The following is a 21506-nucleotide window of genomic DNA, read 5'->3' as shown; positions in this document are numbered from 1 at the left end:
ATTTATTAGATTTGTATGCCGCCCCTCTCCGTAGACTCCCTCCCCCTTCAATTCTGATCTTCCCTAAGCTTCATGATGGAAGTGATAGTTTAAACCTCTCTCCCTCCCATCTTTTAGCTATTGTATTTTGTATTTATTTTTGTACATTTATATTTTTGTAATATTATTATTATTATTATTTTCTCTTTTTAATATTGTAGGCCACCCAGTGTTATCCTATGACAAGATAAGTGACCAATAAATGTAATAAACTCCTCAGGGCATTGCATCCATGGCCATTTTGTGTTTTGTCCATAGTTAGATTATAATCATAGGTAGTATAACAACAGAGATGACCACATTAAGAGCTTGCTAAAAAAAACTAATTGAGCAGATTGGATTTGTTCAATTTGAGGAGAGTATGAATGACAACCATATTTACTTACACTGAAAGTCACCACTTAATTTTGGAAATTTCTATTGACTTTTTATAGCATCACTCCCTTCTAGTATGAATTCCTCTAAAAAGTACAGTAGTACAGCATTCTGAACAATATCATAAGAACGTTATTAACTTCTTCCCACTATCACTAAGTGGTAAACAAACTTGCATCTGATAAAGATTATTTCTTCAGAAAGCTACAAAGGAAAATTGGGCACTATTTTCATGTAATTTGTTAGGTTTTGCAGTCTGCCTTTCATTCAAGAGGCATGCGTACCAATCCCACCCCCTCAACAACCAGGTAGGTTTGTCTGGGCATGTATGGATGGCCCATAGTTCCCAGTGAGCTTCTGTGAGCTTCTGTGCCTGAGCGGACACAAATGTAGATCTCCAAAGTACCAGTCAAACCTCTTCACTACACCAAACTAGCGCTTTATTCCAGAAAAATATTTCTATCTTTCTTAAAGATACTGATTCCAGTAGCTCAACTATCTTTTTTTTTAATATAAAAAAAGAGACTACAACAGTGGTTTCCCAATGTTTATTAATACAAAATCCCTCCGAGATGTGATTGAGTTAAAGACACAGCAAATAAAAACACTCAATGGGCTCTAAGGCACCCAGTGTGATTGAGATGAGATTATTGTTTTTGGATTCTTTCTCAAGGATTAAGACTAAAGCACCGAATGGAAACAGAACCATCAATCCACAAATCCTTGTTTAGTACTAATAATATGCATTCTAATCTCAGCATCTAATACCATAACCAATAGCAGAGATATGGACCTAGTTTGAAAAGGCACGTGCAGAACTGTTTTACCAGTGGTGAAAAAGGGAACAGTCAGCTTATAGGGCAAAACCTTGAATATAGTGTGCTCAAACTATTCAAGTTAGTGTCAAACGCCCTAAATGGCTAGAAGAGGTAAGGTCAACAAGTGTGAAATCACTCACAGAAGAAATGCTACTGTACCAAATTATATTTTGCATAATTCAAATGTCAGTACTTCTAATGATTTGCTTCAAACCTGCTCTCCTCATAAAGAATGCATATCCAGAAGCCAAAGCAGGGAAGAGACAACAGTTCACTAAAAAAAAGGACTATTTCTACTTTCTCCTTAGCCACTTATTTAAATCTGTAACATTATAATGCTGTAATATTTAGATAATACTAAATTAAATTCTCATCCATAATATTGTCCATGTGACTTAGGCCAGGGGTAGGGAACGATGGCTCTTTTATGACTTGTGGACTTCAATTCCCAGAATTCCTAAGCCAATTATTCTAGCTCAGGAATTCTGGAAATTGAAGTCCATTAGTCATAAAAGAGCCATTGTTCCCCGCCCATCTGCTGCTTTGACAATAAATTCACATAATTTGAAATTTAATTTTAATCAACTATTCAATTTCTAAGCTAGTTTACAAAATTTTGGTACTCAGTTATTGAATGAAAATTCCTAATTTTCTGAATACCAAATCAGCAAAGCTGATTTTTTCCCTCATAAACTTACAAAACAAAACTATTTATAATACAAAAATACATTTTACAGTAAGTAAGCAGACAAATTATGTACATACTGGAAAAACACTATCCATTGTTATGATCTAGCATTCCATACCCAAAACACAAACTACAGTAATACTTTCATTCAACATGTGCATGCTTACCATCATATTTTCAAAGTATTTTGTAAGTAAAGAAAAAGTGTCTAAAGTGCTTGAAGAATCTCCTTTTGTGTCTTAAACTGATAGGGATTGCTTTGTTGAACATCATCAGAATTAGATATTCCTCAATTATTTTACAGAGCTTATTTTCCTTCAGAGATATGCATCTTGTTTATTTAAATACATTATTTGTGAGATGCATATTAATATCTCCAAATACTATCACTGTGATGGAATAAAATAAATTAGAAAGCAGTTCAGTTGTGGAATATTAAGATGTCTGAATAATTGAACTGACTGTATATCACTGCATACATATCTCTCAGAAGTAAATGATCAATTCTACGTTTTAGCAACTGCATCATTCAAATTTCCACAAGATTCAGGTTAATTTGGATCAATTCTCACCATTCTAAATGTGAATAATTTTTAAATAATCCTTTTATTCCCCAGTGGAGTTGGCATTTGATGTTCAAGCCAATTATAAGAAAAAATTTATTTCATAAGTCAAATATGCAAGTAATATATAATTGGGATTAAATACTCTACAAAGTATCACAAATACAGGGAGTCTTTCCTATAGAATATTACATTGTAAACAATTCCTAGGTTTACACGATAAATACATATTTTTTTCTACACAGCTTTAACTTGATTCAAGTTGGTTGAAAAGGGGAACCGTCAAGAAGAACCTGAGAAAAGCAAGTGGACAGACAGTTCAACTGAGAACATCCATCCCAAATTTCTAAGATTGCACATATCTATTTTTTCCCCAAACAGGACAATTATTAATGTGCTTTGATATAAAAAGCACTTTTCTTTACACTCTTATGAAATTTCTTAAAAGACCCAAGAAATTTTACAGAAAGTTAAATGTAGACAGTGTTAGGGGGGAAAGGATAAAATTTTGTAGGACTAGAAACAAATTTGATTATATACTTCAAGCTTTGAATAGGCCTCTGACACAGAGTGGATTCTTAAAGACTCAGAAGTTCATTTAAAGAGGCCTGATAATTGAGAACATTTACAAACATGAGTGAGAATGAGCACAACATAAAGAAACAAACAGAAACTTCTCTGTTAAACTGGTTGTAAATATGTACAGTAGTAGAATATAGATGACATATTTCATTCTGTAAAGTAATAGACACAAAGTACCAACATAAAATTACTTAGATGAATAACAAAGTCTTTGGGTCTGACAATACAAGAGCTACATTGAATGAAAGGACAGTAATCAAAACATCAATTCATGTTCTTTTTTCTATTTGTGGACATTTTTTCTGACTATTAAAAGACTCCCATTTTATAAGTGTCAGTGTTTAATTCATTTTCTTATAATTTAAACCTAATTAGAAAACCTAGAAAGGAGAAAAGCAGTGGGGATGGGATGGAGGGAAGTTATACTAAGATCATACCTGTCTGTGTTACATATCATTCAGAATTAATTATCAGTCAAGCAACCATAAGACAAGTAGTCATGTTTAGTTTAAGACAGGCATACAGCTATAACCTGAAATATTCCTTTGTCAAAGCCGATGTTTTCCTATTATACCACAATACATTCTTGCTAATACTTCAGTAGAAGCCAGTTTCAATACAAGCATTTTGCACTAGTGGTGGTCAAGCATTGGAAATAGCAAGAATGCTTTAAACTATTCTTTGATATCATTGTAGTTGTTAACCAGGAACATCACTGGACAGCATTGGTTAGACTACCAGTGGAACCACTCAACCCATTTTCACTTTTCTGCAGTGTTTTCACAGCTGTTGGCACTTGCAATCCGGTTGTCAATGTGAGCCCACCACACCAAACCTAAAAAATAAGATATAAAGGACAATGAAAAATTATACAAGCTTTCTTCTGAAAAAGAAAAGATTATCACTGAAATCACATACAGTGGTACCTCTACTTACGAACTTAATTTGTTCCGTGACCAGGTTCTTAAGTAGAAAAGTTCGTAAGAAGAAGCAATTTTTCCCATAGGAATCATTGTAAAAGCAAATAATGTGTGCAATTGAGGAAACCACAGGGAGGGTAGAGGCCCTGTTTCTTCCCAGGAGATTCCTAGAGAGACCCCATGCAGGCTTCACCCTGCTTTTTCCAGTTACAGCTTCAGAGGCTCGGGTTTCTAAATGGAAAATGGTTCTTGCGAAGAGGCAAAAAAATCTTGAAGACCCGGTTCTTATCTAGAAAAGTTCGTAAATACAGGCATTCTTAGGTAGAGGTACCACTGTATTTGCCACTGTTTTATTATGGATGTTACAAAAGCATTTTCTTTCTTTTTAATTATTAACCCGACTCAAAACTATGCTCAAGTCTAACCCAAGGGTCCCTAAATCTTTGGACCTCAAGGACCACCAAGGTCCTACTTTTAAATCCCATGGAGCACCAAATTCATAATTTTAAGTCCCGCAGACCATTAATATGATTTTTAAAGATGAATACATTTGTAAAATAATGCAGAGAACTTCCATTTTATTAATATGAAATGCACCTATATAATGTAACAAAATTATAAATGCTTATTTATTTATAACAAAATCATAAATGCTCATTAATCATAACAAAATATTTAAAGGTTATAACAATATTATTAAAGGTAGTATTATTACAAAATAATAGAAGCTTATTTGATTGTCGCTGGCTGATCTTGTTGGGAAAATCAGTCCCATATTCCAGAGCTGTAGTTGTAGTCCCTCCCCTCCCCTGCCCCCTGCTCTCCCTTTCCGTTCCTTTCCCTTCCTCTTCCTGGACTGAATTATTTGCTCTCGGCCACGGGTTTGAAGTTTTTAAATTTCAGTTTTAAATTATTAAAACTATATACTTAAAGTCTGTAAGGGGGAAGATACATGAGAACTTTTTCCCCTTTACAAAAGTGATCTTCTGTCTGTCAAATCTGGATTCTACCTCATTATTCTTTCCATCTGTTTTCAGAATGTAAAAAGATAAATACATTAAAGTTGGATAAAGAAAGCTTTTTCATTACTTGGTGGAGGTGAACATGAATAAAGTAAGCAAATGATTAAACTTAAGATTCAATTATGCTTCTAGAAAAATTAGCCGAGACTCACAGCACTCATATAAATCCTGAGATTATATAATGTATTTTTTTCACTTGTCCTAAGCATACAAAATCAAGTGCAACTACAATGTAGATTGATTTATTTTGTTTCAAAAAGCTGCCTTGTAATCCATTTTTACTTCCATAATAAAAATACTGTAACTGACATGCTATTAAAAATGATTCTGAAAATTCAGATGCACAGTTGATGCGGAGGACAATTTGAAACTAACTTTTTGCTTTATGTTAATTTTTTATCCATTTATTTCCAGGATCAATTTGAAATATTGATGGTTAATATTAAAATATTGATGCCAACCATACAAGGGCCAACTGCATCTATACAAATCTGTTTAGGCCTCGATACTAGCATGTAAAGTAGAATTTGATAGAAGGGAACATAAACATAATGTTTCATTGAAAACCCAATGGCACACAATGTCTCTACAGATTACAAAAAAATGGAGTTGGCTATGAAATTTAAATATTTCAATGTCTTTCCCCCAGAATTTGAGATTTAATTACAATTAGTTTAATTAATTCTATTAATTAAATATAATTCTTGCTTTTGCCTTTACATGTATTTCACATATAAATTCCTATTTCTTTCTATATTTTATAGGCTTTAACTATATAGTTTTAATAAACTCTGAACTGCCATAGGAAAATAATCCTAAATAACAGCTGGAACTGTATTTTTGTTTTTTTAAATGGAGAAGATATAGCCTCACTTCAATAGAATTAATAAACATTGGGAGTTGAATAACATATACATTTGATAAATAAGCAAGTCAGTTTTATTGTAGTAGCCACTCAGGTTTGCTTCTAAGTAAAAAAAAAAAAGTATATACTCAGAATATATTTGTTATTTGTTGTCCTATGTACAAAAATTATGCACCTGGATTTTATATTTAGAAGAGTATGTGTTAAAGAACTGGGATTTTTTAAACTCTAAGTTATCAGTTTTAACTTCTTTAATTTATTAGATGTTTCTCTGAATCCTGAAAAACATAAGGAGTTAAACCAGTCACACTGTCACTTTAAAAAGTCATAATGAACAGATTTAAGCAGTATAGATGATTGTAAGCTTGTCATACCCATCAAAACCTGTAAGTAGTCTGAAATATATTATATTATAGTTTTCCTCATAACATTTTAAATTTTGATTTTATTTACAAAAGTAATTGAAATGGTAAAACTGAAATATTGCAACAGTAATTTGATTAGATAACAAATACTAACCATAAATCCTGGTAATAGAGGTTGAGTAAATTTTGTTTTGAAAGTATATAACAACTGCTTTGAGGTTGCATTATAGAAAGAGAGTTGGCCTAAAGAGAGAAAGGGATATTAATACTTCCATTCAAAAATAAACCTCAAAAGTCTTTTTCAATCAGGAAATGCTCAAAATCTTTTAAAGTGAATATTGTTACCTCATAACACGCTATTAACCATCACCCAAAAGGAGTATTAAGAAATCTTGCTGCCAGTGTCAGCATGCAGGACTAAAAAGCATATCTTATAGCAAGAGTGGGTAACTCAGTAGTAGTTTTTTACTTAGAACAGATAGACTATGGAATAGCAAGTTGTTCAATACTTGTTTTCTATGCCAGCTACCACATGAACTAGGAAGCAGAACATATGGAATGAGAGCACAGGTATACATCTACACACAAGGTTCCCAACGGCCAAAAAAGGTAATCTGTACACATATTTAAAGCACACATGATAGCATGTCTAAATTGTTTTGCCGGTTCAAAAAAAATCAGTCTAGCGGCCCAACACTACTTTTAGGACCTGAAAGCTTATATAGGTCTCCATAAAGTATATCACCATTTGCACCCAGAAAAGATCTAAGCCACTGCAGCTATTTCGAGTTGTGCCTGACAAATGGTAAGAACAATTGTTTAGAAAAGCTGCAAGATTACTAATTGACATGAAATTCTGTATGGTATAGGATTTTCCAGTCCAGTATCAACACATCTCAGCAGCACTTTAACTTAAATAAATACTCAGCAAACCATTTGTTTATTTATATATACTGCTTTTCAAAACCAGACTTATCCAGAATAGCTTAACACAGACATTCTGAACAAATAAAATGCATAGTGAAACACAGTAATTAAAATTCTAAATATAAAAAAAAATAAAAGCAGCAGTGCCAGTAATTAAAAATTTACTAAGCAGCAAATAAGCTAAACTCAACAGACCAAATGATTAAAACGCCTGGAAGAATTTTTAAAAATCAGATTCAAATATATCTCCTGGGGAATTGGGGGGCAGGGGGCGGGAGGCTATACTATCACTGAAGATGCCCATACCTATTCCCTATTCCTTCAGATAGTATAAAGCACTTTCCATTTTGGGATTATGAATGGAAATAAATTGGAAACTCATAAAGTTTGTATAAGTTAGATACAATGCCCATTTCAATTAATGCTCTTGTTCTTACACTGTCAATATGTTTAGAAACTATACTAAAAAGTGTTTTGTTTTGTTTTATAAAAAACAGCATAAAGATAAATTCAGACCAAATTCTACTATAATTGTTACTGGATTGGAAAATTGTCCATTATATTTCAGGTTTTTTTCAATAATAGTTTTGAAGTCTTAAAATTACCTCCATCAAAGTCACAATAGACTCCTATCCTGTCTGGAACCACAATATCTAGTGTTTTTGCTTTATTATTGTGTTTGGCTGCAAATGTAGTCTGGAGCCAGTTATTGATATGAATACACCAGCTTGTACTGGTCTTTCCCAGCTGATCAAATTTTCCCAAATTTTTATATGCTACTCCTACACTGTATGTCTTGCAGTCCTTCTGGGCTTTTACTTCCCAATAATGCTGTCCATTTTCAATTGTAGTATCTCCTGGAAGTAAACACAGTATCATCAATTAACACTTTATGTCATTTGAGATTCCTCAGAAATTAAGAGCACATATGTGTTAAATATCAGACACAAAGCATACAGGTGTAAACTAAAGCTTGTATATATTGTTAATATCTTACTAATTTTATATAATTCCCAGTTGGACTTGCCCCAATGGACACTGGAAAGGCTTCTACAGAACCCTGAACTCATGAAAAGAGTCAAAGAGAATAAATTCATAAAAGTTCATCACAAAAGAGAACAGCTGTAGTGCAAGCAAAAATGTAATCAACAAAAAGTAGAGAAATACAGTGGTACCTCATCTTACGAACGCCTCTTCTAACGAACTTTTCAAGATATATCATGAGGTACCACTGTACTTTCAAATTAGCAATTTGGACACAGTTACTAAGAGCATCATAGACTGCAAGAAGAAACAATTTCCCAGGCCTAAATGAAGTGTAAAATGACTGCATGCCCGACCAGTCACAAACTTTGGGGGTATGATATGAACAAAAGTTGAACTAGAGAAAAATTATTGTTCCTGGAAATTTTGAGACAAGGAAAGAAAAGAGAATATGGACAAATGAGATTTTTAAAAATTGTAATGTCCTTGGAAGAACTACAATTAACTACATTAACTAAAATGTAACATAATAATAAATGATAAACATTTGTCCATACAATCAACAGGAGTTCAGCCTGACTTGATAACACTTAACCAATTATTCATCTAGGCCAGTAATGGCGAACCTTTTGCTCATGTGCCAAAAGGGTGCCTGTGCCCACACCCATAATGCAATGCCCTCCTCCTCGCGCATGCACGCAAATCCTCCTCATGCACTCCCCCCCCTCCACATGTGCACAGGCCTCACTGAAGCCTTCAAACTTCCGGTAGGCCCATTGGACACATTTTTCCCCATCCACAGGCTCATGAAAATGACAAAAACTGCCTCCCCCTGCCATCCGGAAGGCTGAAAACCAGCTGGCTAGCGCACATATGCGCATTGGGCTAACATAGGGCAACACCTCATGTGCCATTCAGAAATGGCACAGGTGGCACACGTGCCATAGATTCACCATCACAGATCTAAACAATGAACTAACTTGTTTGGCTCTTTTTCCTTTCTTTCAATCCCTTTTCTTGTGTTGAAATTAAAAAAATAAAATAAATAAATAATAATAATAATAATTATTATTATTATTATTATTTATTGGATTTGTATGCTGCCCCTCTCCGCAGACTCGGGGCGGTTAACAACAATAATAAACACAACATGTACAATCCAATAATAAAAAACAACTAAAAACCCCTATTATAAAACCAAACATACACACAAACATACCATGCATAACTTGTAATGGCCTAGGGGGAAGAGCTATCTCAACTCCCCCATGCCTGGTGGTATAAATGAGTCTTGAGTAGTTTGAAATGTTTTTCAGGTGCTAATAATCTAATTTGTGAAGTTTATAAGTAGCTCTTGGAACTTTTTTGGGTTCATGACTGCGATAAAAAAAGCCTTAAATAAATAAAGGGATATAATACAATTATATTATAATTGTAAATATATAATATTTATATAATAAAAATAAATATAATATAAAAAACCTTACCCAAGACTGTATAAGATTCTCCAGTAAATCGATCTCTGCTGCCCCTTATCAAAGGTGAGCGTGAGCTAACTGATGACCGCTTTGGAGATGGAGTGCCACTTCTATAAGGTGCAAGAAATTAATTTGTATTTACTGTGATAGTATATAAATAAAAATGTCTACAAGTGAGTTAAGACACCAAATTAGTCTGAACACTTTGAAAAGTGAAATAAGTTTGGCAGAAACATTTAAAAGACAAAAGACTGTCTAAGCAGGCATGCTTTACACATTTCTATATATTCAAAACAAAAAAGCCATGCAGATAACAGGACAGTGGAACATAAAGCATATCGCAACCACAGAAAAGTTACTGACAAATTACTAAGTGGTTATTTTATAACACCAAAAAAATCTGCTTATGAAGGTGCTCAATTTGATCATATTAATGCCTTAAATGTTAGTATCTTAAAACCAAGAAAATGCCCAATTTCAGTATTGCATCACCCTTTCTCGCTTAGTGTATCTTCCAGATTTAAAGCATTGCACTGATAGTACAGGTAGTCCTCAGTTAACTGTACAATGGCGCTGAACAGGAGGCAATTATAGCCAGTTCTCAAAGTTTCAGCCATTATGTGATCATAATATAGGTGCTTGGCAATCAGCTGGCATGTATAACAGTTGCAGCATTACCATTTGCAACCTTCCCTGCCAGCTTCCCACTAGCAAAGTATGTAGGGAAATGAGCGGGGAAGGTTGCAAGTCACTCTTGTAAGTCATTCCTACTTCTGCCTCTGCTTTTTCACCTAAGAAGCCCAGCTACGGAGTGCAAAATTGGAGTCCACAGAACCCTTTCACCCACACTCTGTAGTGCATGCTTGTGTGGCACTGCAGTGACCACCTGTGCATCCTCCCGTACCAGCAGCAGCCACCCCTATCCTGGGCATATTTGCACAGTGTTACAGTGGGCTACTGAACATCCTTCCGCACTTTCAGCAGTCACTCCAAGCTTAGCCACAATCTTACCATGTTGCAGCAGCCACCTAGCCACCAATCAACCAGCCTTCTTACAAGATGTCTTTCACTTTGTTTGTTGGAAGCAGACAGGACATTGCTTGGATGTCCTCGCTTAATAGCCCTAACTCAACAAGCAATGTGAATTGTTATTGCAAAGCCATGCAGTCATGTGACATCGCATTTTCAACCATAAGTAAGCAAGGACTACCTGTAGTCAGCACAAATTTTCATATCAATGGATTACATAAATACTGAAGATGTACTAAGTTAGACTAATTTACTTACTATAATTTAGACTGTAATATAATAAACTGCTGTACTATGGACAACATACTGGTGATCAAAGATCATGCTTAATTACTTCTTATGAATGAATGTAGGTCCATTTTTGGTGAAACAGTAATGATGCAAAGTGATTAGGGCCACATTATTCATACACTTGGAGGTTTATTTTCCCATTAGGATTTTTTTTGTTGTTGTTGAAAGGTTGGATATACTGTATATATATATTAAAATAAAATATGTTTTTGAGGCTTACATTACAGTTTTGATGTGCTTCCTGCCTCAAATTGGCAAAAAATTGAAATTCAGACAGTTGGAGGGAGCTTTAGAGTTGCCTATCCCTCCTGTAGACTATAAAGCAGAAATTATTTTTCTAAAATAAAACCTTACTGTGGATGCTGAAAACATTAACCATATATCACTGGAACAGTGTTTCACCAAGTAAACATTTTTTTAAAAAAGTACTTACCAAAAGAAAAAAGAAAGAAAGAAGTGAAGCATGAAAGACAGCAAAGCCAAGAAATTAAAGCATTTATTCAAGCAAAAGGATTAATACACACATCTTTTTTCATACTCCAAGTCAGTCATTACTGCAAAGTCTATTCTAATTACCACCGAAAAAGCAATCTTAGGTTTGCTGTCAGGTTATGCAGAAAAATAGCAAGTTTACTAAAGCACTGCCATGTTTGGTATAATGCAAACATACTGTAGACTAAAATCCCCCCCTCTCTAAAACTTTACATGCTATTTTTCTGATGTGCTCTAAGTTCCCTTCACCCAGGAAATATTTTTATATTAACAGCCTTTACTAGTATTCTCAACAGCATTTATAATTTTAAATATTTGTCATACTTGAAAACAATATCAATACATGAATAAATACAAGCCAAATTATGTGGTTGTATTAGGACAATGCAATGATGCATACAATCAACTGATTTGATAAGCCACTGCAGTTGAGCTGTACTATTTCCAGGGAATTTTGTTTATTCAAAGCAAAAAAAGCATTTTAACTAGAACATTATCTCTGTATGAAAAGACATGCAGGGTAATTATAAAAATTTATCTGGTTAAGAAAGTTTGCTTTATTCTTTTGATGTAGAATTCTATCTAGTCTGTCTACAGAGGGCAGAAGAAACCAATGTTTTAATTCATATTGCAGCAGACACACAGTCAACACCGAATTTTGCCAATCAATCTCCTCTAAGAATGATTGATCCAAAATTATTAATACAGTGCTCCACGCCTATCCATTCATTTCACTACCTGACTGCAGTTTTTGGAAAGAGGAGTTTGCTTGTTTTAATGTTAACTTTATTAAGTAGCCAGCAGTTCAACACTGAAGTGTGTCTTCAGCAAAGAGATTTACAGTGTATCAAGAGAGTCAAACCAAGGAACAATGTAGTAAAGAGCAGTCTAAAAATGACTACAGTACTAGGTAGTTTTAAGGAGCACAAACCTCAGTTTAATATTTGTAGTGACAGAGACTTCCATTTACTTCAAATAGAGAAGTAAATGGGCTCCATCATTATTATGGAGTAAATGATCCACCATCTCCTATGAATATGACACACACTTCAGTATAAGAGGGACAGGAAGAATGTCATAATCCGCCCAGAAAAACAGATTCTGTCAATACATAGTGTAAATACGTGATACGTAACTGACTGAATCTGAAATATGCAGAAAATAAGAATGCTTAGATTTTAAAGTGCAGCTCAGAGTTACTCAGACTGGCTCAGGGGCTAGGAAAGGGATTAGGACTACCCACTGAGAAACCCTGTGGGCTAACATCATCCCATATTGGTATACATATGTAGGGACAATTACAAGATTTGAGGCTTTCATCAAAAGAAGCTGCATGGTGTTATAATTTTTGCCTCTTTTATATGAAAACATACAAATATAACACATATAAAAAAGAGTGGAACTTGCATTGTGGCACTCCAATGCTGATTACATTGTTTACAAAACCTCCTGTGCATATGTTTGCATGTACAAATGAATATGAGAGAGCATATGTATCCAAGAAAGATTTTTAAAGAGAAAATGCTTGTATACTTATTTTTTCCTGGATGTGGTTGTTTATTAATGAAATAAATTTAAAACAAGCTAGGCAGGTTCCTATTGCAGATTTTCCTCATTTAAACTTAATTACCTGTACCTTGCAAATTATTAGAAGTAATATAATGCTTTGGTTACTTTGCACAAAGGAAATTAGAGGGGCTATGCAAAAGGCAACAAATTAAAGCACACTGAAGGTTCTACTGGAATACAGTGGCTTGTGTACTGGTAAAGGCTGTGGGATTCATGCATCTCTACAGAGAGACAGAATTGAGGGGGGAAATGAAGAGTAAAGCTGGGAGCTAAACCCTATGGCTAAAAGGAGACATAATATCACCTTGTACTGTTCTTCCGAAAGGTAATCTGGCCACTGTCAGATAAAAATAGTTTGTTAAAGGCTATTTTCTGCTACACAGTTTTATATTTAAAAGGCAGTAGTTGAAAAAACAATTTCTAAATTACTAATATGGGAGGAGGATTATTTTAAAAAGTCATCTACTTGTTTGATATGTAACACTGTCATTCTTACATGTTAATCCAGAATTGGCTAACTACAGTTTGTATACTTACCCATGGGCAGTCTGCCAAACAATATAGCCAGACAGTTTGCTATTAACTCTTCATATAAGCCAAAATCTCAGTTAAAGAAGAGGTTCTATAAACATTCTATAAAAACTGATGATCTTCTGGCTGACCTTAAACTTATCCTACGTCTTTTAACATGGCTGATATAGTTATGATGATTCTACTTGGACCAAGAAAGCAGAGGTTTGCTGTTTCATGGCTTAATTATTTTCACAATTTTTCCACAGCAACACATCATATGTGGTTAGGGTAGGACACAGCTTTAAGGTCTATTACATGTGTAGCTAAGTGACACCATCAAAACCATGATTCTTAATGACCTTCCATTATGATTTACTATGCCCAATTTAAAATATTGATAAAGTCCTAAATCTTGTGGTTTCATCAACAGGGCTGGTGCCCTGCAGAATGATGAGAAATAGGGGTTCTACAGTTTATTATTTATTTATCTTATAGAATTTGTGTAGCTGCTATTCTCACAAAATGAATTACTTTGGGCAGCATGCAACAAGGTGAAAAACAATACACAAATAACAATTATTATTATTATTATTATTATTATTATTATTTTAAAACTAAAAAAATATTATTGATGTTAATATTTCTTAATTATAGAATTCTTTCTTGACAGAGTCCCCCATGCTCCTAATTTTGCTTTAAATTATGGTAAACCAGTCTCTTAAGATTAATTTATTTTTTCAAAAAGCAACTGGACTTTGTTTTTCCTTGAAGATGTTTTCGTTTTGAGAAGTTTCTTCAGTTCAGAACTGAAGAAGCATCTTGGATGAGAAGTGAAGCATCTTCAAGGAAAACAAAATCCAATTGCCTTTTAAAAAAGTACCTTTGGGACAACCATGACTTGGATGACTGAGAATCTCCATAGAAATCAATTTGTTTGGTTTTTATTATTCCTCTTAGGGAAGATGTTTATTTATTTGTTTAAAATGTATTCTTATTTATTACTTTTTCTACACTGTTTTCTATTGCCTGAGCAATATAATAAATGAGTGAACTATCTGCCTGCCTGCCCGCCCACTCACCCACCCATCCATCCAACCTTACATATTTTCAATATTCCCACACTCAATAGCACTGAAGCAAAACAATGAAAAGGCTGAAATCACATCAATTTTGCCTTATCGCTGCTGCTATCCTAGTCTTCACAATCAAACAACAGAAAGGAAAGGTAATCATAGATTAAGAAATGAACATCTCTTTGGATTTGAATAACACATGGATCAATGATTAAGGAAAGAAAAACTTCTACAAGCTGAATATAAATAGTGACATAAGTATGCAACCACAATTTAAACTGTATTCTGGAATTGCATATGGCTTATGATATAATATGCATCGTATAGTAATATTAGCCATGGTTTTTTTCTTTAAATGTTCTTAAATTATGGCTGCAATTGCAATTCCAGGAACAAATGTCTACAGATTTGTATAACTGCCTTCCACTCCTCTTGTGAGTTTTCTAAAAATCCATGGAGTATTATTTCTTCCAGTTATTTGGATGAGCACTAAGATTTCTGTGATATCAAAGGCAATGCCATTCCTTTGATGAAGAATAATATATGTCTCATATTAGTAATAGGTGTTATGCTGTTTGCTGTCATTTTAAAAATGTAAGTACCTTTCGTTCAAATTCATTCTAGCACCTTGGGCTCCATTTTTAGGATTGTTTTTTTTAACATGGTTGCAAAAAGATATTTTGTTTTAATAAGGGTGATCTTAGAAAACCCCCAAAATTCCACATTTTTTTATTTCTTTGGTAAGAAAATCTTGATCTTCAATTTACAGAATTGTTCACTAAATTGAAATTTTCTATTGTACATTTAAAGAAAAAATTCCCATTATTGTAGTAATCTTCATAACCTTCCCATTATTTTTCATATTTTTAGTTTATGCAAAAATCTGATTTCAAAAAAGGATCATTTACATGTAAAACCCATTAGTAGACACAAAACACAATAAATTATTCATCCTAATTAAGCAAGTAGCCCAGTATATCCAGTAAGTAGTCCAGTATATTTAGCATAGTAAGATTTATAGCCATACAACTAAGCAGAGAATGTGAAATGTATTATCCTGGAATATTACTGCTTTAACATTTTTTGCAGAAAATGAGAATTCTCAATATGAACAATAAGAATCAACAGCAAGCATTTCTAAACTTGAAGAAAATAAATATATTTTTAATTAATTAATTTATTTATTTATTTATTGGATTTGTATGCCGCCCCTCTCCAGAGACTCGGGGCGGCTAACAGCGACAATAAAACAGTGTACAATAGTAATTTGGTATTGATGATTAAAAATCAATTAATATAAAAACCAAACATACATACATACATACCATGCATAGAATTGTAAAGGCCTAGGGGGGAAGAGGATCTCAATTCCCCCATGCCTGGCGGCAGAGGTGGGTTTTAAGTTGTTTACGAAAGGCAAGGAGGGTGGGGGCAGTTCTAATCTCTGGGGGGAGTTGGTTCCAGAGGGCCGGGGCCGCCCTTATGCATATCCAACTCGGCAATATTACTTAGAATGATTCTGTTTTCTCACCTGCCTTTGTTTTCTTTTCCTTTTGTTTTGCTTTCTTGGCTTTTTCCTCCAGTAGAGTCCCACTCAACATAGGTATCTTCAACTTTTAAGTTAAGATGAGATGATGAGCCATCAAGATTGAATATAAGAGCTGAACAGAAATTAAAATAAGAATTTTATTTAAATAAATATTAAAATAAATATCTTTATTTAATGCCAAGTCCCTTCTCTTGGTTTTTCTCCTGAAAATTGCTTCAGTCTTTTAACTCATAGCCCTTTAAAATGTTTTTGATAAAATAATAACAAATACTAGCACCTACAAAAATAAATAAGCATAAAATGAGTTATTTTTCGGCAATAAACAAAATATGAGAATACCCTCATTTTTCACCCTCAAAGCCTAAACATTTGACCAGAGTTTTAAAATGTCAATTACATGCACAGTTTAGTCCTCAGTTTTAAAATGTGAAAGAACAAACTCCATCACATTTCTCAGTTTTAATTAGTACTGTATATACAATGGAAGACAACCATGCAAATTTGATATTTAGAGAGTTCTGGTAACAGTTATAAATAAAATCAGTGTATTTCTTTTAAATGTTAACTGATATAGAGACAAAAAACATGCTAATCTAATTGATAGAGCACTAAGTTATTATTATTTGATCTTTCGGTGATTAAATAAATGTATCAAATGGAGAAAGCTTAGTATTTAAATGATAAAACTCATAAATACATTTCCAATTTTTACTGCAATAAAAGCAGTATGCATGAAATGATGGCTAATATTCCCAGAGGCCAGAAGTATTAAAATAACTTAACAATCAGAAATGAATCACATCATGGAATATGCTTTATGGAAATTTAAAGTTAATTTTTATCACTTAAATGTGTCGACGTTATTGTACTTGTCTCCATTGTTAGAAACAATGTACAGTAATACAATGCTATATTACATTAGAGCGCATTAGGGAGGTATTTCTTATATTAATACAAACTTTGAATATTCTCTAGAACAGAGTAACTCTAGAAAATTGAGCCATTTGTATAATACTAAACTTAAAAACTATTCTAAGTGGCGATTTACTACATTAAAAGTAGCATAAATATTCTTAATGCATCTTCCAAGGAGGACTCAAAGTTAGCAGATGTAAAGCTGAAAAACACAGCACTCCAAAGCACTTTGTATCCGTTCTGATTGAACTGCAATGAATTATATTGTATGTGGGTACAGACACACATACAGGCACCCCAGTCAAGTTCAAAGCAATGCTTAAGATCAATTATCCTTAACTAATCCTGGGCTTTCAATCCCAGAAATAATATTCAGAAGATTTTTGCACATGCTGTGGCAGTGATTGTGCTTTACAACCCTCTCTAAGAGGTTTACAGAATCAGCATATTGCCCCCAACAAAACAGGAGTTTGCTCTTCTTGAAACCACTGTATGTGAATTGTTCTTAAATATCACAGTTCATTTCTTGCTATTGTTGTGGCCTGCCTGCATCCCACAGTTGGTCATGGATCCCAAAGACTAAGAGACAGTTGTAGTGTAGTATCATCGGCCTGTGAACCTGACACCTGAGTCCGATAACAAGGAGGTGCCTATGAGTGATGCAGAAGAAGAGGAACCTCTTCTTCTTGATGCTAGGGCTGTTAGAAGGCAAGAGTGGCTACACAGGAGGAGGTCTCCTCAAGAGTAGAGGTGCAGGCTAATTGGCCACGCCCTTAGACTACTCAAGTCCTAATCACGGTGAGCATAGTTGCATGGAACAACGTCACTTCTAAATCTTGACTTCTGCGTTTCCAGGTTTGCATTCCAGTATGGATCTTGTTTCTTGCATTTTGCTATTTTTGCGATTTGTGCCAAGTACAGTAAGACTTGCCAATTACCTCTTGGACTTCGGCCTGCTGTTAAGATAGTGTATTAACAGCTGGGGGTTTTGAACAAGAGTAACTTCTGCCTTTCTTTTGCTTTTTACGCTCTTAAGAAGTTATTAGGAGACTTTGTGTTAATTACTAAAACAAACTGTGTTTGGACCTTTGTATGTACATAATTATTTGGGCTTGGTGCTGGGGCAGAAAAGCTATGTTATAGAGCCCCTGATTACGATCTTGGTCATATGAACAACAACTGCTAACAAGAGCAGCTTCCTGCCCGCATCCCTTTATCTTTCTTGGTGACCTCAATTTGCCTCTTATTAATTGGACCTTAAACAAATGTGCAACGAACCTATACATGCAACCCTGTACAATGCTGTTATGACTCTGGCGCTGGAGCAGTTGGTAATGAACAACACTAGGCTCAATAATTGCTTAGATCTCATCTCCTGCAATAGCTTAAACTCAATTTATGGCCTACAAGTTAATGAACCTTTTTCCAACAGTAATCACAGTATGATTGATTTTTGTCTCAACCTGTATCCTTCCAAAGAGGGTCATAATGGTGGGACTCCAAATTACAATTTTAAAAAAGCCAAATATGATCTCATGGCTGCCGACCTTGCATCTGTTGATTGGCATCTTTTGTTCACAGGTTGTAATACTGCAGAAGACCATTATAACAATTTTTTGATGGAAGTCAATAGAGTTATTAATCTACACACACCAAAATAACTCCTAAAGCCAAACAAAATCTCAAATTACTCATAATTTTAAGAAAGCTACAATCAAAAAAAAAAAATCTCTTTGGCGAGAAAACAAAACTGGCTATGTAGCTAACTTTAAAAACAGCTACAAAGCCTAATGCTACCAGATAAAGGCAGAATGCACCAATTACCATTGCAAACAGGAAGAAGAGCTGTTACACTCGAAACCCACCTGAGTCTTGTATAATTTTGTAAATGCCAAACTTAAAGACTCAAGAACTATTTCACCCCTTAACGGGGAAGACTGTAATGATGAAGCTTTTAAGGCTAACATCTTTAATACATTCTTCAGCTCAGTCTTTGTTGACAGCAATGGCATCTGCCCATTTCCTAATCATACCATAAAAAACTGTAATGATTTACTATATATTGATTTTATAGTCGTTAATGTTGGAACTGCAGTATGTAACCTAAAGCCATCTTTATCTATTTGCCTTGATGGGTGATGGGCCTACTTCTTGAAAATGCTTGCCACTGCCCTAGCTGCACAATCTTTCAGAACCAGCTCCTTGTCCAGCTTATGGTCATTATTCATGGACATACTTATTTTTTAAAAAAGAGACCATAGTCTAATAGAAAATTATGGACCAATCTCATTGTGTTGCATCACCTGTAAAGTCATGGAATCGATTATAAATCAATCCATCACCCTCCACTTAGAAAGAAACAACCTGCTTTCTAACAAGCAGTTTGGTTTCAGGAAAACATTGTCCTGTAATCTGCAACTACGAGTCTACGGAGAGGGGCGGCATACAAATCCAAAAAATTATTATTATTATTAACTCCTACACTGCAGGACCATTTGGACTACACATCTTGACCAAGGTAGACTTCTGCAAAGCCTTTGATTCAGTGGTGCATGACAAGTTACTGTTGAAACTAAGTTCTTACAGCATCTCTGGATCCCTGCACAAGTGGATAGCCACGTTCCTATCAAACAGGCAACAAATAGTCAAAACAGGAAGGGCCCTATCAAACCCAGCACCAGTACCTCCGATGGCAGCACTCTTTCTGCTTTACATCAACGACCTATGCAATCATATTAAAAACAGCCGTGTCCTCTTTGCTGATGACATAAAATTATTTAACACCACTGACAATGCTGTTGCCCTACAAAGTGACCTTGACTATGTGTCAGAATGAATGCGCAATTGGCAACTCCAAATTTTAACTAATAAATGCTCCAAATTTCAATGAATAAATGCTACACATTAGCAATAAAAATCAGAACACCAAATACATAGATGACCCTCACTCTGTCAAGGTCCTAGGAATATTTATCTCAAATGATAAAAGTCCCAGAGCTCATTGTAACAGCAGTGCCAAAAAGGCATTAAGAGCTGTTAGCCTAATTTTGTGAAGCTGAAGACTGAACCACAACAGTAACATTGTATTGCTAACTAAGGCATACAAACCCTTTGCCAGACCAATACTTGAATACAGCTTGTCTCTCTGGAACCCACACTGTATATCAGACATTAACATGATTTAGCAGGTTCAGAGGTATTTCACAAGAAGAGTACTCCTCTATTCACAATAGAATTTCCTATGCTACCATGCTTGAAATTTTGGACTTGGTCAATGTGGAACTGCGCCACCTATGGTCTGGTCTAAACATAGTACAAAAATTGTCTGCTACAATGTCTTGCTTGTCAACAACTTCTTTATTCATTCGATTTTTATGCTGCCCTTCTCCTTAGACAATCCGGGTCCTCATTTTACCCACCTCGGAAGGATGGAAGGCTGAGTCAACCTTGAGTCGGTGATGAGATTTGAACCGCTGACCTACATATCTATAGTCAGCTTCAGTGGCCTGCAGTACAGCATTCTACCTTCTGCGTCACCGCAGCTCTATATCTTCTTCAGCTTCAACCATAATAATAGACAGGTGAACAATCAATGCAAACTTGAATTGCTTCAAACTTGATTGCAGAAAATATGACTTCAGCAATAGAGTGATCAATGCCTGGAATGTTCTACCTGACTCTATTGTTACAGCCACAAACCCTCACAGCTTCAATCTCAAACTGTCTACCGTAAATCTCATCCCATTCTGAAGAAGTCTGTAAAGAAGACATGCATAAGCACACCAGTGTGTCTATCGTCCCTGTCTTACTGTCGCCATTTATCTGTACTTACTTTCTTTGTTCATGTTTATGTTCATACCTATACTTGTTCTCTTGAACATTTTTGACAAACAATAAATAAAAAAATAAAAGTAAAATACAATCTGGGTCCTCATTTTACCAATCTTGGAAGGATTGAAGGCTGATTCAACCTTGAACTATTGAGACTCGAACCGCTGAACTGCTGGCAGTCAGCAGAATTAGCTTGCAACAATGCATTCTAACCACTGCACCACCAAGGCTCTTATATATGTAGTCAATTGATAATATGTTGTTGTCCACCAGTGGCCTGTGCAACTTGTACCAGAGTCGGATAACTAGGAGACTGGTGACAGCTCAGTGCCAGAGGCAGGGATTCAGCCAAGGTTTTCAGAACCTCCAGAAGCTACTATGAGTGAAGAAGAGGAGCCTTTTCTCAATGCACATGTGCACAGGGCTGCCAAAAGGCAGGAATGGTTCTTGAGGAGGACTATTCGGGAGTAAGGCTTGAGGATAATTGTCCACTCCTACAGCCTATTTAAATGATGAAAACAACTGAGGAATTTACAGGAAACAACTTCCTTCATTTCAAGTCCTTGTCTTTGAAATCAAACCTATGTTTTGCTCCTCTTTGAAATCCTCAAGTTGCCT

At 34.8% G+C, this 21506-nt stretch overlaps 1 protein-coding gene across 3 annotated transcripts in view; it reads right to left on the bottom strand.

Annotated features, from left to right (window-relative positions):
* Positions 1-947: 947 nt before the first annotated feature.
* Positions 948-21506, bottom strand: part of FSD1L (fibronectin type III and SPRY domain containing 1 like) — a 46859-nt gene continuing 26300 nt past the window's right edge. Inside the window, exons 9-14 of one of the 3 annotated variants that reach the window (XM_070742374.1) lie at positions 16125-16254; positions 13312-13344; positions 9636-9736; positions 7770-8021; positions 6392-6480; positions 948-3900 (exon numbers count right to left, since the gene is read on the bottom strand). In XM_070742374.1, the coding sequence (XP_070598475.1) occupies positions 3778-3900; positions 6392-6480; positions 7770-8021; positions 9636-9736; positions 13312-13344; positions 16125-16254 (728 nt within the window). In that variant the 3' untranslated portion in view covers positions 948-3777. The remainder of the gene's footprint in view (positions 3901-6391; positions 6481-7769; positions 8022-9635; positions 9737-13311; positions 13345-16124; positions 16255-21506) is intronic. The other 2 variants (XM_070742377.1, XM_070742375.1) reach the window with 2 other exon arrangements.

The sequence above is a fragment of the Erythrolamprus reginae genome, chromosome 2 (genome assembly GCF_031021105.1).
Source record: "Erythrolamprus reginae isolate rEryReg1 chromosome 2, rEryReg1.hap1, whole genome shotgun sequence".
NCBI lineage: Eukaryota > Metazoa > Chordata > Lepidosauria > Squamata > Dipsadidae > Erythrolamprus > Erythrolamprus reginae.
The sequence above is the reverse complement of the archived record's forward strand: the minus strand, read 5'-3'. Positions and strand labels throughout refer to the sequence as shown.